Source organism: Alexandromys fortis, unplaced genomic scaffold (genome assembly GCF_014885135.2).
Source record: "Alexandromys fortis isolate MF-2015 unplaced genomic scaffold, M_Fortis_MF-2015_v1.1 scaffold_21, whole genome shotgun sequence".
In the NCBI taxonomy this organism is placed as follows: Eukaryota; Metazoa; Chordata; class Mammalia; order Rodentia; family Cricetidae; genus Alexandromys; species Alexandromys fortis.
The window spans coordinates 4,426,100-4,449,741 of record NW_026067905.1 but is presented as its reverse complement, the minus strand read 5'-3'; the positions used below and the strand labels follow the sequence as shown (position 1 = coordinate 4,449,741).

Here is a 23,642-nt window from a genome sequence, read left to right as displayed (position 1 = left end):
TAGGCACACAGCAGTCTAGTTGCCATCAAACAAATCGTAGCTCTTTAATCCAAATGTTCCATTCATTAGCTCTGTCTCCCGCTGGAGCCAGACAGAGATCACAATGGCGGCACAGCCCAGAAAGCCGGCATTTTAAAACAGCCAGTTTTTTCCTGCTGCCGAGTCAGGACAATTTCTTTGCAGCACGCAACCCAGAAACAGCAAAAAGCTGTCTTAAATTTTCTTTCTCTCCTTTTTAAGTCCTCTCAGGTTTTTAAGTGGATTTAGCCCCACGTTGGGCGCCATCTGTTGAAATAGGGACGGCAGGGCTGCGTCCCCGGCACCCGGCCGCCCGCATGGCTAGCTTATACCCAGAAATAATTACACGGAAACTGTATTCTTTTAAACACTGTCTGGCCCGGCTAGGTCCAGTTTCTTATTGGCTAGCTCTTACATATTGTTCTAACCCATTTCTAATATTCTGTGTAGCCCATGAGTTGGCTTACCAGAGAGGATCTTAACCTGCGTCTGTCTGGAGTGGGAGCATCATGGCGGGGCTCCTCCTAAGCTTCTTTCTCCCAGAATTCTCTTCTGTCTACTCCGCCTACCTAATTTTCTGTCCTATGAGGGCCGAGGCAGTTTCTTTATTATTAACCAATGAAATCAAAAGATAAGATACAAGACCCACCTCCATCAACTTAAAATCAGTCTTAATCTACAAACAATTTGATTGCTTAGGCAATTGCCTGGATTATTAAGGCTGACCTCCTCTGTTTCAGAATTTAGTAAGAAACAACAGTTGTGTTGCTCAAGCTCATTGGTTTTCTTCGGGTCCACAGGAGTTGCTCAGTCCAATTGCCACACTAGGTGCTGAGGAGATCCTTGGAAAGGGTCTAATGTAAGGTACCAGGCAGCTTAAAAACAGAACGATAGCCAGAATTCAGGTCTGAGTTCTTGCCTTTGCTCTTTCTATCTGCAACTCTCTCCCTTCCTGTTTTGACATGCCACGTCCCCCTCCATGAACGTATTGTAAAAATGTCCTCCCACCTACACAGGCTCTGGCTCAGGTCACAAGAGCTCTTCCCACTAGATCTACTGCTGTCAGTCTCTCAGGGGATTTCATCAAATCAGGTCGTCGGGTTCTTCTGGTCTTTCAGTGGCATAGTCCTCTCTACACTCTGGCTCCAGATGTTGGGAACTGATGCAAAGACTCCTGATCACTAAACTCAATAACCATTATTGTGTTGTTTTAGGAAGCAGGGTGATGGAATCCTAATCCAGAGCATTTGTCTTTCTCAATGAAGCAAATTTGAGGTTGAAATATTTTTATCACTAAATTGAACAATAGTCAAGTTTTAAAAAAAAACTTATGGATATGCCAGCACAAATATCCCCAAAGGCCATATGAAAAAGCAAAGTCTAATTTCTAAACATGTCATATTTTTTTTAAAAAACCTCCAAGTGCATGAGTGATGGATACTGCAGGCATGCCTTGCAGGAAGAGTTTGCAGTCTTGTGGTCAGGTCTAGTTAGTATCTCCCTAGTGCCCTTCTGAAAGCCTCCTTCACTGCCAGAGGAACCACCACACTGTGAGAACTTTTGAAAAACATTGATTTTGTCCAATAAATTTCAGGATGCTTAGTTAACAATGGCTGGCTGATTTAGGCAAGCTCCATCCTATCACAAAGTATGATATATGTAGACTGTCTTTGTAACATTTTTATTTTGTTTTGGGGTGTATGTTGGTGTGTATTACAGACTAATATTTTCCCCATAGTATCTTATTAAATTTTGTTTTATATGTATAGATATTTTGCATGCATGTATGTCTATGTACCACTTGAGTGCCTGTCCCCCATAGAACCCAGAGAAGGGGTATTGAAGACCCTAGAACTGGAGTTACAGATGGATGTGAAATATCATATGGGTTTTGGGAATCAAACCCAGGTCCTCTGGTAGAGCAATCTGTACTCTTAACTGCTGAGCCATCTCTTCAGCCCAGTGGATTTTTTTAATTACTTCTGATCCCCACCTACTTTGTTTTAAATATGTCCATTTAATTGCCTGTGTATTTAAATTTTCTTAATTGTTTAAAATGAAACCATACTTTATTATATATATAGCAATACAATTTATATAACAATGGTATAACAATTTAACAATACAATTTTTAAATAACACTTTAATAGAATGATTTGGTACATTAAAAGGAACGAGAAAGGAGAATAATTCAGGTTACAAGAATACCCTCAAAACTAATTTTTAAATGGCAGCTTTTTCCAAATAGATCAAGGTAACAGCACACTCAGAGATGAGTCAGGTCTAATTATTAGTGCTGTCATGGTCGGTGAAATTCAAGGGGAAAGTCCCCCATCTTCTAAAGCCACAAACACTCTCAGATCTGTTTTATGTTCCTCACTGCTACTGATCATCCTCTGCCATTTGATTTATTTGAAAAACTATGAAAGTCCTTCTTGTAGCACCTGGCATAGTCTATTATCTGAAAATTAGCTCTCCAATGCTAAACAAACACCTTCAAAACAATGCCACTCATTTATTTTCTCAGCTCCTCATACGGCCTTAAAATCTGTATGCCTTTACCCTCCACTGTCCATCTGGACTTACATATTCTTCATGCCCACTTTCCTAAGCTCTGTGTACCCCACTCCTACACAAGCGCTCTGACTTCATTCTGAATCCTGTACCACAGGATAGAGGCTGGGGAGGCTCTTACAGTGCAATCTATCTAAGGGCAGAAAGAACAGACACCACTGGATTCCTTCTTGATAGAAGCCAGCTCCTGTAAATCAGATTTGTTTTGCTTCAAATGTGGCCAAGCAAAATCATAAATATAACACCTTCCGAAAGGCGGGTGTGAAAATGCAACTAACATCTCACAAGCTCCATCCTGCACTTAATGAGGGCAAAGAGCTCTCGGCTTATAGCAAGGACTGATTAGCTGAAATATGAAATCTCTTTTGGATAAAAATGCCTAGTCACTTAGCTTTCTTTCACTCTGCCTCTCTTCCTAACAAGATGAGAGGACGATGAGGTTGAGAGAAAAGGAAAATCTACAGAGATCTTGTGGCCTGCTGACTCTGACCTCCAGACCACAGTCCTCTTCAGAGCTGGGAGCTCCTTGTTTTATCAGAAACTGCTGGCTTGTGCAGCTTGTTAGGGATCTCCCAGTGTAGCCGAGGGTGCTGGGTTGCCCGAGTTGGGTTATCTCAGCCACCACCTGAGGTTCTCTGTCAACTCCTGAATTGAATGGTTACCGACAAGGTGATTTGTCTTCAGGTTACATTTGCTTTGGTTAATTAACTAATTTTCCAGTTTTGTATATTGAACTCAAACACCACTCTTAGTTAACCATTGGAATATGTTAATTCAAATTACATATTCAAATTTGTGCACCAGTTCCACTAAATATTTTTTTTATAAAAATATGTGGATTTAGTTGTTTTTGCAGCCATTGGAAACACTGGTGGTTTTCTCCATGGTTAGAATATTTTCTATATGCTCTCTCATTTACTATGGTAATTTACAACCGATTTTTAAGGATTCCGAACATGAATAATCTTTCTATTTATATGCGAAGGAACATTTCCCTTGTGGAGTCCTACAACTATTTTGATTCTGCAGCTCATATGCTGTGCTGATTTAAACCTTGCGTTCTTATAAATTTAGAATCTTTAAATGCCCAAGGAATTTATTTAATCCAGGGGAAGGGAGGAAAAAGGACCTCTGAAGAACTACTATCCTTCCTGAGTTGAGGCACCCTTAAGTCCAGAGTCCAAATCTGAGATTCCTAATTCCACTTGGTTATCGCCACTGATGGCAGTCACTGATACATGCTACAATGCTCCTGTTAGGAACTACTGTAATAACTGTCACACATGACAACAAAAATGTGGTGTCTATGGAAATAGCTTTGCATTTGACATGTTAGTAGTGAGCTCACAATCCATGTCTAGACATGTGGGATATTTTATTTCTCTTCTAGCTACTGACCGAAGCCACAGAAATAACCACTGCTTTCTATCCCAGAATAAGCATGTGTGAAGACACTAATAGTTTTCGTCTTAATGTGACTCTTGTCTGTGTGTACGTGTTATCTTTTGCAGAAAGTCTATGATGGGGTCTAGGCTATTCAGCATGACATTTCAGAGTGAGCCTCCCACAGAAATGATAGCTCCAGGAGTATGGGATGGGAGCCAGCCTTCCCCACTGACCCTGCAGGTAAGTGTCAAGCTATGAGATTAAAGTACACATAGAAAATTCATGTTGTTAAGCAGTGTGGTAACCAGTTACAGAAACACTTTCTTCTAGGGTCACACATACATGATCCCTTTCTCCAGTTTAGAATTGGGTGTCTTCTGTATCCTTTGTTTTATGCCCAGAACTCTCCAAGCAATTTTTCTGTCAGCTTATATAATAGCAATTCAATAGATCGCTTCACCATCCTGAAGGATAGCAGAGAAGCCTTGCTATCAACACTCTCCTTAAATGCACCCAATTCTTCTTTCTGTTGTCTAAAATAAGTCATTGTTATATAGTATTAACCCAGTGCCTTACAGCTGCTTTTGCATTGTGACAAGCCATCAAAATCTCTTCTGCTGCACCTTTGTTAAATGGCTGGATTGTAAGAGATGAATAGCAAACAAAATCCATGTTTATACCTTTTTTGCCCTAAAACATCTCTATTCTCTGTGATTTGTGATGGGGAAGGGAAATTGCTCAATGTTTCCAGCTTTGGTTCATACTGCCAGTAGCACCTTGTTTGCTCATGTCTGTGGCTCATACTGGCTCATACTGGCTAGAGATAAGCAGCACAGACACAGTACTACGCTCATGTCTCTGGTCCATCTATCCTCACTGGCTAAAAATCAGCAACACAGATACAGTACTGTGCTCATGTCTGTGGTCCATCTATCCATATTGGCTAGAGATCAGCAACATAGATATAATACTATCTAGAGATTCAGGAGTGTGGACTTTCCATCCATCTCTACAAGCATGAGGTTCGAGGGTATAAAGGATAGAGTTTAGAAATATACACAAAAAGATGTTGATGAAGGAGAAGAATGAATCCTATAAAAATGTGGCTTCATTTTAGGGCAGAAAAGGTCTTTCCAGGAACCACCTGAACAACATTTTAGCGCCAGCTTGGTGGCAAGAAATAGGTGAGTCACGTAGACCTGAGGATGTCAGGTCTAGATGATGACTGGCTGGCATGTGCCTTGCAGCAGGACACAAAGAGGCACTTCATTCCAGTAAGGGAATCTGCCATAAACCTCATAAATATTCCCATGCTAGGCCAGAAGGAATCACCAGACTTTAGTTTTAAAGGACCCCCCATTTTGATAAAGTGAATAGCTCGTTACTGAAGAACCTGTGCTGATATTATTAAAAGTCCTAATTTAAGAATCCAAAGCACCATATCAGGCTTTCTACTGTATTCTAGAACAGGAAACTGATCCAAGGTTGAATTTTAGGGGCTGACTCTGCTGGTAAAGTGTTTGCCTGAGAACTGACATTCCTACCCAGAGCCCACGGGGAAAATGGCTGATTCAGTGGTATAAGCTTTCAATCTCGAGTGCTGGGGCAGTGAGAAGGTGAATCCGTGGGAGTTCCCTGGCCAATCTGTCTAATTGAGTTAGTGGACTCCAGAGTAGTGGCATACCTAGTCTCAAAATAACCATTGGGTAGTGCCTGCAACATGACACAGGAGTTTGTCTTCTAGCCTCCACATGCAAACACACATGCACGCTCAAATGCACAAATCCAACACACAAAAAATTAGGAGATGGTAAGAAAATTAAAAGCAGGCCATAGAACCTAGAGTTATGTCAGGGAATAGATATGAGTCAGAAAGAAAGACATCAGGCTGTCATTTGGGGGAATGCAGACCATAGTCTCAGCTCTCTAACAGAGAATGTCAAAGTATTAAGCAAGTCTTTAACCCCCTCTTTCCACCTCTGTGCATTCAAGGACTGCCCACTGTAGTCAGATCCTCTTTTCTGGTCCTCCTTACAATATGAATGGTAATGGATGCAGAGCAGCCATCCAGGTATGACAGGGGTGTGATGAGTCACACAGAGTCATTCTCCAGGTAAATAACTGTTGACACATCCTAAGACTGGTGCAGGGAGCAGGAACAGTTGACAGGGGGAAATGGATAAGAATTCAGAGTGGAAACGAACAGGCAGATTACTGCTTGCCATTTCCTGGGTCTCCTCGTCTACTTGCTTGCACTTGCCTGGAATCCATTTGAAACTTCATCAGGGCGTATGCATATGTGCAGGAGCATATGTGTGCACTTAAGTGTAAAGGCCAGAGGTCAACCTTGGGCATTGTTTCGCAGTAGCCGCTCACCAGGCTTTTTGAGATTTGGTTTCTTACTGCCCTGGACCTCACCAATTGGGCTAGGCTCACTAGCCAGTATTTCCCCCAAGATCTGCCTGTCTCTAGCTCCTCACTCTGCCACGCAACACACCACATTCCAAGAGAAAGTATGTTTGTCTGTCTGTTTTTTAGCTTAGTCCGAGAAGCTCTAGTTTCATCCGTCTTACTGGGAAGGGTGCATTGTGCTTACACATCATTGTTTACTGTGGCTCTTCCTGGGGGCTAAGCTGGGAAACCAGCGCAGAACTAACATTCGTGTTCTCTTCCACCATCTTAAGGTCTTCTGTCTCCCGGCCAGTTCCTTCAGGCTGACATAAAGTTGTGCTAGTTCATTAGCTACTGTTTCTTATATTATTTTTACTCAATTTTTGATTTTTTTAGATAATTTCATGCACTGATACTATATAGACATAATTTTTAGCCCTTCTTCTCCTCTACCAACTCATACTGTAGCCCCCAAACTAATGACCTCTTCTTCCTTATCAATGTTACAAAAACACAGGTGTGCACACACACATGCACACACACACACACACACGTGTATTCATTTAATGTGGCTCATATGTACATGTAGTATGGGTTTGACCACTTGGGATTCAGGAGACTCATCTCTGGTGCCCAGTAAACTCTGGCCAAATAGAAAGTAGTGTGACCTACAGAGACTGCGTATGCTTTCATCTAAATCATGGCAATCATTGTTTCAAGATTCATCTCGGTAATATTAATATCATTTTGCCTTAGATTGTCTTATTTTATCATGTTAAAGCAATAATTAATAAATGATAACAAAGCTTATTCCAAAATAATAATTACAATAGACATTATGGATTAATAGAATGAACGAACCAGTTTCTAATGTAAAATAATAAGAAACCTAAATAGAATAAACTGTATTTCAAGTTGTACCTCACACATACTAGAATGTTCCTAGATTTTCTCCGTGAAACCTATCTAATACAGTTCAGCCGATCATAATAAGTTATGTGGAATATTTGAACTTTAGAATGGACAAAATTATTAACCTTAAGAAAAAATATGGAGCCTAAACTGTCCAGCTCACCTGCATAGTGCAAAAGCAGCCTGTTGTCATTTTTGTTGTTGTTGTTGTCGTCAGTTTTAACTCTGACTTTGTTTGCTATGATCAGATTATTGCTGAAGCAAGGTTTAACTAAAAACATACAAACTCAGGATATAAGGGTGAAAGGATTCTTGTCCTGTCAATAGATGGGACATCCAAACTCAAATCACAAATATTGTTTGGTTACACAATGCGCATGGCAAACAGGGCTTAAAAGAGGGACATGGGAACATTGGAGTCACTGTTTTCATAAGAAGCTCATGAAAAAGGAAGTACAATTGTCTTCATATTTCTTTACTTTATAACAGATACCAAACTCTAATAAATTGTTCAAAAATTATGTTAAAGCAATCAGCACAAAATAGAAATTACTATTTCTTTCATTTCTACAAACCTCAAGTAAATGTTGTGAAATTATAAATGTATTTGCATGCATGTTTAGTACATAGAAAATCACCTCTTCGTTACAGATAGATTTTCCAGCTGTTGGGTGGGAGTATGTGAAACCTGATTCTGAGGAGAACCGAACTGACGTTGAAGGACCACCAAGAGAGTGTTTAAAACACATCGCCAGACTGTCCAGGAAGCAGACTCCTTTGCTGTGAGTGAGCCAGGCCTGAGAATGACTCTCTCTGTTATGCTCTCGTCAACGACACTTGGAGCACTGTGTCTTCTGAGGGAGCACCTGCAGTCCTATACCAGCCTCTCATTTTCTGAAGTCATGGTGCTAGATGATCAGTTAATGTGGACAAACTGAGAAATTATTTTGCCTCATCTACAAAGACTTTTTATGTCTTTTAGCAACTTGATCTTTAGATTAAGGAATGGTATGAAGTACTAAAGTACTAGAGGCAGAGACAGGTCAGTGAACAGCATCACATCTCAGAGAAAAACGGTGCTCAGTCATCATCCAATAAGTTCTGGGAAGCTGTTTTAGTAAGCAGGGAAAATTGGAATTTAATTATCAAGGCAGATATTTAAAAGAACAGAAATAAATCATCTCTAATAAACACTAAATCAGTTAATAAGTAATTCTTATACTGTGTCAACCAGCAATTCTCTAAATAAAGCCAAAATCACTTGGAGGAACTACAAGATAATTAATGGCATTTATGCTTGCTACCTGGTAATGTCTGAGTCACAGCTCATTAGCTGTGCTCATTAATAATAAACCATAGGCATTAACTCTAGAAGTTGTACACATGTACATATATCCATCAGTATGTACACAAAAATTGCTGGAACCACAGTATATGTATAGCATAGGACACTTTATTTCAAGAAAAAATCAATTTAAAAAGAATTATATTTTTTGTGTGAACCCTGTAAACACAAGTTTAAGAATGTGTTAAAGAATCAGTAAAAACAATAGCCCACAAAGCAACTGGGAGTCAATTTGATTTTCTAGGCAAGACCTTGGGATTTCTGTAAGGTGGAAGTAAAGCAGTGGACTCTGGAAGTAGGGACTAGATTGGGAAGAAATATAGATTCTCAGTTCAAAATAGATGACATTGGTTAGAATTTGGAAATACGTCACCAGATAAACCAAAGAACTCAGGATAGGTCAATGGAGAAGACCAGGATTTAATTTGATCACTGGGAAGACAATAGAGTCATTTCTGATGGAGTCATCAGTGTGGTTGAGCCCAACTGTGAACATTCAGTACAGACATGGTCCATCTTGAGTCCTACCCTCTAGTTTCAGCCCATACCATTGTGGGTTCATTCAATTCAAACTGGTGACGTAAACCTTCTTCACAGGCTCCCACTGTGATGGTCCCTCTTCCTCCCTGAGACTCTGATTGGACATTTAGTTTTCTGAATTATTCTTTTCTACATTTTCTGCATGATTAATTCATATTCAAGTTGTCACTGAAATGCCACCTGTCACAGGGGGCCTTCCTTGACTACCTCACCCAGTGAAATCTTCCACTCTGTAACCACACTTACTAGTCTGTCATTGTCAGGTTTATTCATGGGTTTATTTCTTCTCGCCTCACCCATTTGCAATAACTAGGAGGACAAGGAATTATCAATCCTGGTTTTACTGTGTTTTACTTATTGCTATGTTTCCAATCCTAGCCACTGTTTTTCCTCTACAGTGTGTACCCCATAAAACCTGTGGTGTCCTCATGTAATATTTGCCCCACAAAGCTACTGTATTAAAAAGGATGGAAGAGTCTCACAGTCCTAAAACACAAATACTGCCAATCTCTTTCCATGCCATTTCCACCTTCACCACATGAATCCTCTTTACTACTTTTTCCAAAAAAAAAACCCTACACACATACACACACAAAACATTACATTTAAAAAGTGTGCCACTTAAGAACACTGCTCAATGTGTCATTCTAACAAGAGATTTTAATTACGAAAAAAGTGACAATGTTACAAAATTTTAAACATATTTAAACAAAAAAGGCCACACCTAGCAAATTATAGCCAGATACCAGGAGTTTGTGTTTATAAATTAACCCCAAGTTCATGGTATTTAATTTTACTTTTATGTTTTTTTAATTATAACCTTTGTTTATTTTGAGAATATAAACATGTACAATGAGATTGGATTATATCTACCTACATTTCCCTCTTCCAGCTCTCTCCAATCCCTCTAAGATGTTCTCCTCCCAACTTTGTGTGTGTGTGTGTGTGTAACCACTGATTGAGTGTGATTAGCACTGCCAATGTGTACATGAGTGTGGAACCATACACTGGAGCAAGAGAAAAGTGTCAGTAGCTGCATTCTGTAAAAGGAATGAGTCACACCCCAGTGATTATGCACGGCTAATTGCTCCTCACTTGGGGTGTGCTATGGAGAGAATCTCCCCATCTTTGCTGAGATTTTGGCTAGCTTGAGCTTGCGTGGGTCTTGTGCAGTAATCATGGACTCCATCTTTAACTTTTACATTATTTTAGGCTCCTCTCTCTGATGGCCTCTGAGGTGGTAGCAGTGGTTGAGAAAGATGGTCTACCTAAAGCTGAATAATCTCTCTCTTTTTCTGAGTTCAGTTCATGGCACCTGTGTATGTGTCAGGGTGCTCACAACTGCAAACACCTCTAGTTCCAGGAATTCCAAATTCTGCTTCTGGTTTCCATGAGTATGTGTGTGCGCGCACACGTGCATGTGCACACTCACTCACACCATAGACTCCTGCGGTCAAACACATTAAAAAATTGCTAATTTAAAGACACACATTTTAACAGTTAATTAGCTACCCCATTTGAATTCCACTTGTCTTTCTGCTTCAGATTTTGTTTATGTTAATTGTATACATTAAAGAAGCAACATTTCCTTCTGTTTCACTTAAATATAATTATCCATGTGCTGTGCAGCTACGGCTCACTCTGGACTGTGGGGAGAGATAGATGACAGCCTTCAGTGTGTGGCGTTTACAAATAACATTCAATTTAGTGACTGAATCACTTAATGCTTTATCTTTTGCTCGGTGAGTTAATTATCCCTTCTTTCAAATTAGACATATGCAATCAGAGTCGGGAAATTCAGACTCAAGATATACTGCAAAGGTTCTTGTGATATTTGTAAAAACAGATAGGAAAAGAAAAGCTTCATGTCAACCAATAAAGTGGTTCCCTATATATGGGAAGCTGAAGGTTAAAATACATAAGAAAAGTTCGTTTTGAAATTAGTAGATATGTCTGCTTTAGCATGAATTGTACCTGGGACCAGATGGTTCTTGGGAACTTGCAGAATTTTAACACAAGCAAAATGCACAGGAAGCAACTGTGTTTTCAGACATGAATTTCTTTAAGCTTAGAGACGAAAAATTTTAAAAATACTGTGTGGTTTGGTTATTTTAACAGAAAATGGTGGGGATCAGAGATTAATGATAACAAGGTAGCCAGAAACTTCAGAACACAGTGTTGGCAGAAGGAAGGTAGACAGGCTGAGAGCTGGACATCTGCCCTGGAGCAATTAGTTACTATTTATAACTGGGTATTTTTCCATGGCCTACACGGAGGTGTGAGATGAATGTGGACTTCAGAAGTTGAGCGAAACTGAAGAAGAGTAATTCTGACCATGAACACATACCAGAAGTTTGGTAAATAAACCATAAAGATGTATGCCAGGAATAAGTCTACTGTAGACTATCTATAGATAGGTGCTGTCGTAAAACTGACCTAATATATCATAAATAGAAATCTCAAAAGGTTCAGACTGGATTGCCTGAAATTAACCCTCCTACTGAACACCTTGTTGGTTCTTTCGATAGGAAAGCAATAGAAAGATGCTCTGAGCAGTGTGGTATTCCTAGTATCTAAAGGCTCTTAACTATGATCTTGGGTTTTATTTAGCATGTAATCAATTTATAAAAAAGATAACTGATTATTAGGAAAACAAAACTACAGATTATATTGGAGTAAGAGTTAAATTAAATAATTTTAGAGATTTAAAAACAGATGATTTCAATACAGCAAGCAACTCTCAGGGAAAAAATAAGCAAATTTCACAAATCCAATGTTTAAGGTTAACCTATAGATATTCATATGAGAAAGAAATGTGAAAATAAGTTAGAGACTTCCATCATCTGATTACATGTACATTTAGAAATTGATGTAAAAGACAACAATGACTTAAAAGAAGGTAAAGCAAAAAGAATTCAGGGTAGAATACACGACCAGGAACACCAGTTATATGTGTATCACAAAGATACAAAAACGATTAATGAAGAAAGAATTTTCTACAAATGGCTGCTATTATGCAGTCAGAGACAAGAATGACACGGGAAGAAGGATAAGATAAGACTTCAATGCCTGTCCTCAACCACAGGGAGAAATTAAGTTAAGATGAATCTTCTAAATGTGAAACCTAGCACTAAAAGGCTTTCTTAGGATGACTCTTAGGATAGACAGAGAGGAAACAGAGAGAAAGATGTTCAGAGAGAGAAAGATAGAAACAGAGACAGACAGACAAGCAAAGACAGAAATAAACAGAGATTGAGTTAAAGTTTAAAACTGTTTATTGTAAGACATTAATTCAGATATAAATATGAAAAAAAATCTGGGAAAATGTGCACAAGACATTTATATAACAAAACTGTTGTTTTCAGTATAAGTGAAAATACAAAGGAACCCAAATAATCTAGCCAAAAGGGTAGTTACAAGACAAGCAGATGCCTCATAAAAGATACAGGACACAGCTTAAGAAAAATTATCTATATTCTAAGTAAATGAAAATTATGAACCAGTATCAGCAACTATAAAGTACAGCACCAAAAAGACAAACAAAATCAATTAGAAACTGATTTGAACATGGTTCAGCTGAAACTCTCACAATCTCCACATAAGAATGTGAAACTTTATAGGCACCTCTGGAAATGGACTTTCCTGCTATGGGACAATGGTCTTGTACCCTGTAAAGATTTGGCACTTGTATCAAAACACTGATTGGCCAGCGTCCAGGCAGGAAGTATAAGCAGAACAGCTAGAATAGAAGAATGCTGGGAAGAGGAAAAACTCAATCTACAGTCGCCACCGAGATACAGAGGAAGCAAGATGATAAAAGCCACATCGATAACACAGACAAGAATTATGGGATAATGTTAAGAGTTAACAAGAAGACTGAGCTATTTAGTCCAACTAATTTATAATTTAAAAACCTCTGTATGTTTCTTTGGGACTGAACAGCTGCAGGACCAGGCAGGACAGAAACCTCTGTCAACAGAATTGGCACCAACATGGACAACTAAATCCACTTAAAACCTGAGAGAGTTTCAGAAGGAATTCTAGACACAAAAAGAACAGAGTTAAGCATGGCTTCTTGGTAGTAGCATTTTCTCAGGTGGGCAAGCACATCTCATTTAAGAGAGGCTTCCTGACTCAGCTTTAGCTAAAAAAAAAAAAAAGGAAAAGAAAAGAAAAAAAAAAGAAAAAAACCCTTGTAGCCTTTTTAAGAGGCCCTGCCACAAAGCACTTAAAAGTTGTTTATAAATAGCCAGCAGCATGCTTCTTGGTGGTGACAGGTCCTTGAAACTCCATAGAGTTGTGACAATAAGCATGGCTTCCATCAGTCCTTCCACCACGAAGATAGATTCTCAGAAAGCAAAGTAATGGAGTGGATCCAGCCATCAAAGCCACAACTTTAAACCTAGCCATATTGCTTAGCAAATTAAAGACTCATGAGGTCAGAAAAAGAGACATACAGTAAAGATAGATTCAGATTAAAAAAAAAAGAAACCTCTAAATGGTTTAGAGTGTATTTAGAAACATCTGTAGGCTTGGGAAAGAAAAGAAAAAGGATAAAGTCCTTAAAAAAGAAAGAGAGAGAGTAGTTGGATGTGGTGGCACACAACTTTAATGCTAGCACTTGGGAGGCAGAAACAGGTGGATCTCTGTGAGTTCAAAGACAGCCTGGTCCGATGAAAGGAGACAGAGATAGAGACAGAGACCCACATTGGAGCACCGGACTGAAATCTCAAGGTCCAAATCAGGAGCAGAAGGAGAGAGAGCACGAGCAAGGAACTCAGGACTGCGAGGGGTGCACCCATACACTGAGACAATGGGGATGTTCTATTGGGAACTCACCAAGGCCAGCTGGCCTGGGTCTGAAAAAGCCTGGGTTCAAACCGGTCTCGCTGAACATAGCAGACAATGAGGACTACTGAGACCTCAAGAATAATAGCAATGGGTTTTTGATCCTACTTCACTTATTGGTTTTGTGGGAGCCTAGGCAGTTTGGATGCTCACCTTACTAGACCTGGATGGAGGTGGGTGGTCCTTGGACTTCCCACAGGGGAGAGAACCCTGATTGCTCTTTGGGCTGACGAGGGAGGGGGACTTGATTGGGGGAGGGGGAGGGTAGGCGGCGGTGGGGAAGAGACAGAAATCTTTAATAAATAAATAAATAAATAAATAAACAAATAAATAAATAAATAAATAAAACAAAGACAGCCTGGTCTATAGAGGGAGTTCCAGGACAGGTAAAGATACACAGAGAAACCTAGTCTCAAAAATTCAAAAGTTAAAAATAAAAATAAAAAAGTAGAGTTTAAAATAAACCCAGGGAAAGATGGAAAATGCACAGAAAATCTGGATACTGTATGTTATTGTGTTGCTTTGATTATTTGATGGCTGAGAAAAGAGAAACAGCTGCTGAAAGACACTTGACTATAAATGCTGCTGGATTAATCTAACATATATATTTTGAAAATGCCTTGACTTCAAAATTTAAATCAAAATATATGTTGCTTTGGAGAAGAGGTTTTGCTTTTGTTTCCACAGGAAATGAGAGTCTGTGGATTCATTCTGGGTTAAGAAAAATAAAGTTTGATCAGGAAAGACCCACTGACAAAAATCGGATAGGAGAGGATGGCTCAGATGTTCCAACATTTCAGAGGACCTCTTTTGGAGATTCCTCCGAGTTCTATATCTAGAAAAGCCTCAAGACTGCTGGCTGAGATGATCAAGGCTCACAGAATATTCCAGTCATGACTTGACCATAATCCTAAATTTTCTTTAGGTCCCCTTAAGATTATCAGTACTCCCAATCAGCAGGAAGTAGCCTAAAAAACTATGCCCACATTCCCAAAAATGGATAATTGATATTTTTCTTTGTTTATAGTGTTGGTTACAAGTTGTTATAGTTAATGGTCAGGAAGAAAGCTAAATAAAGGAAATTAGATTGAAAGTTTTGTTTTGAATAAAAGGGGGGAAGTGATGTGAGACAATGGTCTTGTACCCTGTAAAGATTTATCACTTACTTGTATTTTATAGTTGTAAAAGTAGCAGCCAGGCAGGAAATAGAGGTGAGACAACTAGAATTGGAGAATGCCGGGAAGAGGAAAGGCCCAGTCTGTAGTCATCACCCAGATGCAGAGGAAGCAAGATAAGAATGCCTCACTGATTAAAGATACCATGGCACATAGCTAACACAGACAAAAATTATGGGTTAATATAAGATATAAGAGTTAACAAGAAGATTGAGCTAATAGGCCATCCTGTTTATAATTACTGTAAACCTCTGTGTGTTTCTTTGAGACTGAACGGCTGCTGGACTGGGTGGGACAGAAAGCTTGTCAACACCCTCCTATTCCACAAGTACGCAAGTGCCTCAAACCACTACAGGCTCTAGACTAACTGCAGAGAAAGAAAATACAAACACTAAAAAGTTTCCATGTGTATATTCATGGGACTTTGATTTATAATGTCCTTCAAAAAGGAAATAACTCAGATGGCCACCAAGTAAAAGATTACATAAGGAAATTGTAGAGTATTCATACAAAAGAATAATAGCCAGTAATTATAAAGAATGGGCTATTGACACACTCAACAATACAGATAATTTCAAAATCATTTTTGAGCAAAAGTAGCCAAAAATAAAGGATTGTACTAATCCAAAGTGAAAGAAATCAACCTTGTTCATGCCTCTGGCAACATGGAAAAAAATTGTTTTGTACATTGACAGGAGTGCATTGCTAGTTGGAAAATTCATTTATCAAAATTCATTGAACTGATTCTCTGTATTTTCTCTTATGTAAATTCTGCTTCTTGAGAGACAGCATGGGGGAATGTCACCACTCAGTATTACAGAAGAAAGTTAACCAGAATAACACATCCTGGGGTCTTTTATTATTGATGGGAAAAACAGTAACAAACAGAAGATTCTAGACATGTCATAAAAGTCATTTGGATATGTCAATATGTGCATATTTTAGGTGAAGGATACTTCTGCCTCTCTAATCATCTAATATTTCTCATACTCTTCTGGAAGTTTTGGATGGTTTAAGATAAGCCAGATTATTGTTTGGAAAAGGCAAAGGTTAAAAATTGATATAGAAATGATCATGCAACAGATTTTGTCCCCTTAAAGGCTGTGCTATTAATGATTTCATTGGGCCGAGAGAATCATCATAAAGTACACAGAAACCAGCCTCTGTGTCTTAGATTGAGGTCTCTGTTTCAGGTGGAGCATTTAGTATTGGTGGAGACTGCTTGTTCATTTCCCAGCCACCCAGACTCCCAAAATAATGACACAGAAACTATATTACTTAAATCACTGATCGGCCTATTAGCTCTAGCTTCTTATTGGCTAGCTCTTACATCTTAAATTAACCCATTTCTATTATTTTATATTTTACCACAGGGCTCATGGCTTACTTGCAAGGTTTCAACTGGCAGTTCACATCTTTCTCCTCTGGTGGCTGCATGGCATCTCCTTGACTCCACCTTCTTTTTCCAAGCATTTAGTTTAGTTTTCCTGCCTAGCTCTATTCTGCCCTATCACAAGCCAAAGCAGCTTCCTTATTCATTAACCAATAAAAGCAACACATACACAGAAGAACTTCCCACACCAATTTAGAAAAGTTATATCGGGGATATGTTTACTCCAGATTCTAATGAATTTGGTCACCCACTGATAAACTGAGATCTTTGTGAAGTTAGGCCAAGGGCTAATTTGGTGAAACTTTGCCTAACTTTAAACTCTGGTAGAACCTATCTGAGAAGATGGAATCTCATCCTTAAACTATACCTTTCCTTCACAAACCCACTTGCTACTCCACTGACTTATTGTAAAGGAAGAACAGGAAAACAAGACTGTTCCTCTCAGCTTGAGTTACAAGACACACATGGCCTGCCTTGGAGGTGGAAGATGTTTTGCCCCACCCCCGCCAAAAAAATGAAGTATTTTAAAGCAGCAATGATAAGGGAATAGAAAAAAATGTAAATTATCTAAAGTGAAGGTGGTTTTTTGTTTTCTGCAAAGAACGCACTGGCAGAAAATAAGCTGAAAGAATAAACTATCAAACTCCCTCATGATAAAGTATCAGTTTTCCAATATAAATCAAAACATAACTCAAGAAATAAAAAAGCAAGGTTTTAAACTATGAATTTATATTTACAACAATGTTCAAAAATATAAAACAATTTTCAATCTGTCTTTTCAGACTTTCTGGGGAAAAGAGAAGATACCTGTGGTTTTATCGTTTCTACTGTGATAATGAAAATTCCTCCCTCCCTCTGGTTTTGGGTAGTGCCCCTGGATGGGACGAAGGGACAGTTTCTGAAATGCATGCCATCTTGAGAAGGTGGACATTTTCTCACCCACTGGAAGCACTTGGTCTTTTGACTTCCAGGTAAGACTTAACAAAATGTATCTTGATATGTGTTAGGAACAATGGAAAAACAAGACAATGCGATTAATTACACAGTTATTCTGTTCCCAAATTCAGCAGCTATAGACATTAATTTCAGAAAACTGGCAAGCTATGCATATAACTTTCAAACACTCTAAGCTTTAATTGTATCTTCACACTAAAGATAAAGCTCAATTAATGGCTATAGTTTCTTAAGTGACGCATCCACTTTCTCTTAAAGAAAAAGACCTGGGGAAGCTGAGGCAGGAGAACTGCTGTCAATTCAGTATTACCCTGGCATACATAATGAGGTGTTATCTCAGAAAGAAAATGCCTGCACCACAGACTTAACCTCTACTTCTCACTAAAATATAAAATTAGCCAAAGCTCTGCGTCATTGCTTGGGGAAATCCTATTTGTTTTCTGCTGAAGACTTAAAACAGCAGCACAATTAATTATCCTCCCATCATTCCCAAATTGACTAATGAATGAGAAATCGGTTCAAAGTCTGACATCAACAGCTGACAGAGAAGAAGGAAACATTGATGCATCTTCTATCTATTAAGGTAATTGTATGTGGAATATGTACAGACTAAAAGTGGAGCAACAGAAAGATAAATAACCTACTTTTAAATTGAGTAAAAGATCTGACAAACACTTCCTCAAGAAAACTATACAAATATGCACAAAGTGCATGACACCATACTAATCTGGTATCATTGACTATTGGGAAAACATACAAAGGAAGCCAGGGAGCACACATGAGGGGCTTCTCTCACCAGGACTGACAATAATCAAAAAGTATAAAGCCTTGATAAGGATGCAGGAAATCAGAGTCTCATTGTCGAGTGGGAATGCGGAGCAGGTGTCAGCATAGGGGGAACCCTGGCTTTGAAGTTCTTACATGGTGAACACCGAGTTACAATATGACCCAGTAATTCCACTGGTAATTTTATATCCAACATTAGCAAAAATTATGCCCACTTAAAACTCCTACATAACTATTGAAAACATCACAGATCACAAAATACACAAAATTATACACGCAACTCAAATGCCCACCAATGAATAAATGAAATGTGCTCTCTATAGTATAATAATTAATTAAAAGGATAATATTGATATATGTGACAATATGAGCAAACTTTGGAAGCAGCATACTAAGTGAAAGAATCCACCAACCAAAGACCTTGTGTTGCACGCTCCCATTTGTATGAAATATGCAGAGATATAGAAGCGTGAAACCCAGTGATGATAATGTAGGGTAAGGGCAGATTAAAGGGAATGGTTGTAAGGAGAGGTGTGTGTGTGTGTGTGTGTGTGTGTGTGTGTGTGTGTGTGTGGTGTCTGTCTGTCTTCTCTCTGTATGCAGTTATTACTATACAAAGTAAAATAAATTGAATGATACTTAAATGACATTTTGAGAAACACAGTTCTTTAGACTAGCAGGGTGACTCGTGTGTAAAATCTTTGCCACCAAACCTGCTCATCTGAATCTGATATCTGGAAACCATGTAAAGATGGTAGAAGAGAATTGACTCCTGGAAGTTGTCCTCTGGCCCCCGTATGTGTGAGGTAGCACTTGGCACATGGTCACAAGTGCACACATGCACACAGACAGACACACGCACACACACACACACACACATGCACACACAACAATTTGGAAAAAAAGCTGTAAAAGAAAAACACTGCTTTGCATTATCTTTTACAAAATAAAATGGGTGCATTGGCACAAGTCCTTCATCCTATCACATGGGAAACTGCAGCAGGAGAATTGCCATATGTGAAAGTCTAGCCCAAAGAGTACCAGGTGAGCATTAACTATATATATATAGACTCTGTCAAAAATAATTTCACCAAAAATACATTAGGTTAAAGACTGTGAATCTATGAAAGATATTGAAGTTTGATTGTTGAGACAACTTTCTATGTCTTCCAAACAGGAAGCTAGAAAGAAACACTGTCTCAAAAATAAAATAAAAAAGGGGGGAGAGAACAAAAAGTAGGAACAGGAGAGAAAGCCTGCCCACAGTGATGCCCTTTCTCTGGCAAGGTTCTGCAACTTCCCAGAGAGCACCAGCAGCTGACAGTTGAATCACATGAGCTTCAGTAGTTAAAAGCCTCTACTGCCAAAAATTAGGCAGGCAGTGCTTGCCGAGTCCTGTAGAGGAGGTGGAGGAAGGACTGAAAGAGACAGAGGGATCAAGGACACCACAAGAACACGGCCCACAAAATCAACTGACTGGGACCCAAGTGGACTCATAGTGATCAGGGAGCTTGTGTGGGTCTGACCTAAGTCCTCTGCATATATGTTATGTTTTAGCAGCTTGGTGTCCTTGTGGACTCCTTACAGTGGGAGCAGGAGCTATCTCTGAGTCTTTTGCCTGCTTTGGTGTTCACTTCATCTTTCTGGTTTGCCTCATTTAGCCTTGATATGAATATATATGTCTGGTCTTATTGGATCTTGTTCTGCTATATTTGGTTGATATCCTGAGGAGGCCTGCTCTTTTCTGAAAGGAGTTGGAGGAGGGGTGGATCTGGGGAAAAGGGGAGGTAGGGGAAAAGATGGGTGGGTGGGGGACTTCAGTTGTGATGTAACATAAGAGAAAAGAATCAATTAAACATACATAAATAAAAAGGTAGATAAATAAATAAAGCAAATCTAAAATAAAAAAAAATACCTGTCCTGCTCTTAGAGAGGACCTGGCTTTGGTTCCTAGCTCTAGGCCCTCTAGGACCTGAGGCAATCTTTGGGATCATTTTATATTCAAATCACAATACTTCTTAAACACTTAGGCTTTCTTTTTCCCTAGTTCTGAACAGCAAGGGCTAGATTATCACACCCAAATGATTTTCTTTCACTCAGCCCTGCTCTCTGGAATCATCAGACTTAATAGTCAGAGATGAACAGGGTCCTGTCAAAGCAGAGACCTGCTGGTGAAGCTGTGTTCTGGGACCCTGTTCTGATTGCCGACTTTCCAGCTCCTGATCATGCAGCAGATAAGGTCACTGGCAAGGTTGGCAAGTTTCCATTGTGAGCATCCTGTGACTCCCACTCTCGGTCTAGCTGAACTGTTAAAAAGCTTGAGGACAAGCTGTTTCCAGAAATGAGCCTTTCCACAACTCTAAATTCAAAAGATGACTCTTCTGAGAACAGTGGGTACTTATTACGTGAGTTATCAAAGAATGAGTTCTTCGGAGCTCTCCTTCTTTTCTACCCTTCATTGAAGAGTCTGTTGTGGTGATGGTTTAACCTCTTGAGAACTGGTTTTCTCCAGTTTGAGTTTGGAAGGTTTTTAATACTACTGTTTATTTCATCCTGCTAGAAGACTTTCCACTTCATTTGTGTTTATTCTAAGCAAGAGACATGCTGACACTTAATGCACCTAGAGTGAGCCACTAGGTGTTCACTTTTCCACCACTGAGTGACAGTAGAGCGCCTGCTGGGTACTGGTCCTTCCATTGCAGAAGATGGAACAGCAAAGACCTGAGCTGAGGTTAGTGGTTCTGAGTGAATTAGATGCGCTTTTCGTGAACCTTCATGCACAAACACAAGGATTCAGTGGATAATAGCAAATAAGTTACAGAAATCATTAAGAGTCATTTTTAATGAAAAGATTGATTTTTAAAAAAAAAATTCGGAAAACTGAACTAGAAGCTTAAGTAACAGTCTGACAGGGCACCAAATCTGGCTCCCCTCACATGATGTAAAATTTGCTTTTCAGGAAGAAAAGCAGTATTAAATAAACAATATCATAGCTTCCAAAATCAATTCCCTTGGAGGGAGACTTCACTAAAATACTTACAGCAAGTCACTCTCTTATATTGTACAGATAAATTTATACTAAAGTCAGTCTTGACTAGCATTGTAATTAGGAAGGATGGAATTCACAATAGTGAGACACTTAAATTTTCCATTATTTAGATGCTTATTTAAGCAATGGGTTGCGGTGCTGCTTTTCCATTTATGGAGCAAAAATATGTGCTATGCACTTAATCAAAACGGGGAATATCAGCTAAGTTCCTGTTGCTAGGAAAACACACAGTCTGCAAGGAAAGGTTTGCACCAGAGGCCACCACATGATGCATTCTGTTAGACTTTAATTAAGGTGAGTAGTAAGCACTAGATAGGCATGAAGGTGAGCGAGCAAATTATGCCACAGAAAGTAGGAAAATGTTCACAGTGAAACCGAGTCCTGACTCCAAGTCTTGCAAAGATTTCTTCAAGAATGGTAGCATGTGCATAGCCATGAAGGTTCAGAGGGGCGTAAATACTTTAACATAAAAGAATTTCCATGGGACACAAAATTGAAAACATTGACCTGAGGAAGATTATGTGGGGCTTTGTGGTTCAGGTAAAGAATACAGTCTTATGAGAACAGTCCCTGGAATTTTGTTGCCAGGCTTGTGTTTAAAAGAATAATTCTAGCAATTCCATGAATAATCTGTTTTAAGGAGGGGACAGCAAGGCTATTAGCTGGATGTCAAGTTTAGGAATAATCCCCTTGCAAAAATCTTCATGGCTTCATCTTGCCAGCAGTAGTTAGCCACAGAGTAGACTGGGGAAGTTGCTTTGGAAGAAAGCCACAGAGGGAGGAGAGATAATAAGGAATTCAAGCTCAGACTCAATGCTTGAAAACCCCATTGTGGACTAAGACAAGGGCCACAGAAGGAATAGCAGATTAGAGTAGTATAAGCTGAGAGGGTATTGTTTACAACCTAAAACCTTAACATGAGACCTCAAGGAACTTCCCAGTATGGTATGTAGTTCAGCCCGGAGATCTGAAGTTTTGCAAAGAAAAATAAACCTCAAAGAATAACAGGAGCCTTAAGATCTTTAGATGGTAATGGACGCCACAAACGTAGAAGGGATTTTTAAAAACCAAACAAACAGATGTTTAGAAAATAGGGGATAGAGCAGCTTTGTAAAAGCAGCACAAAGGAAGGCCAGAAGACAAAAAGGGAAAGGGAGCCGAGTGATCAGAGGGAACCGTGAAAGGGGTCATAGCATCATTACACAGAAATGCTTTAGAGAAACAGTAAATGGAATCAGGCCATAAGCAGTGCAGCAGAATTAGATGAACCACCGCTGAGCACAGTACGAAAAATTCTTGCTCCTCTAGTACTTTAAATTTTATTTCTTAGCTAATCTATAAAAGCACTCCATGTTCATGAGGTGCCCTGTGACCCTTTTCATGGTTTTATATTATAGAAAGATTAAATTAGGCTAATTAATGTATTTGACTTATCATTTTGTGGTGAGAATGTTTAAAATTCTATCCCTTTTGCATGGTGGTAATATAGTTAGTTAATGCCCAACTTTCTATTTAAGCCCAAAGACCAGATATTCTTAACCTGTGGATTGTGACACCTTTAAGGCTAAATTACATTCAAAGGGGTCACCTACAACCATCAAAAAACACATGTATTTACATTATGATTCATAAAAGTGGCAAATTATAGTTATAAAATAGCAAAAAAAATATGTTTATGGTTGGGAGTTACCATAACACAAGGAACTGTGTTAAAGGGTTGCACCATTAGGAAGGCTGATGATCACTGCCCATAGTCTGTTGGACAGTATCTCAATGCCATTTTCTTATCTCTTTGGGTTGTATTAATTACTTTTCTATGGCTGTAGTAAAATGCCATGGCCAAGCAACTTACTGAAGAAAATGTTTGTTTTAGCTATGGTACCAGAGGGATAGAGAGTCCATCATAGCTAGGGAAGCATGACATGGTGGCTGAAGCAGGAAACTGACTGATCGTGTCTTCATCCACACACTTAAACCAGAGAGAGAGAGAGAGAGAGAGAGAGAGAGAGAGAGAGAGAGAGAGAGAGAGAGAGAGAAAGGGAGAGAGGTGGAGTAAGGATATACACTTAAAGTCTTTCCCCAGTGACGTGTTTTTTTTTTTCTTTTCCAGAAGGCTCTGCCTCTTAAAGGTTGCATAACCTCCCCAAATAGTGTCACCAACTGGGGACCAATTCCAGGAGACAGTTCTCATTCAAATTGTACACTATTGTATATCATCATTGATCCACCTAAAATGTAATAATAACAGATCGAAGCTAGTCATTTGATTTT

The 23,642-nt window shown here is 39.1% G+C and overlaps 1 protein-coding gene across 6 annotated transcripts in view; it reads left to right on the top strand.

Moving 5' to 3' along the window:
* Pik3c2g (phosphatidylinositol-4-phosphate 3-kinase catalytic subunit type 2 gamma) overlaps nucleotides 1-23,642 on the top strand; it is a 364,020-nt gene that overhangs the window by 111,204 nt on the left and 229,174 nt on the right. For all 6 annotated transcript variants that reach the window (XM_050135167.1, XM_050135166.1, XM_050135168.1 and 3 more), the window contains exons 15-17: nucleotides 4,104-4,218; nucleotides 7,933-8,063; nucleotides 17,365-17,553. In XM_050135167.1, the coding sequence (XP_049991124.1) occupies nucleotides 4,104-4,218; nucleotides 7,933-8,063; nucleotides 17,365-17,553 (435 nt within the window). The remainder of the gene's footprint in view (nucleotides 1-4,103; nucleotides 4,219-7,932; nucleotides 8,064-17,364; nucleotides 17,554-23,642) is intronic.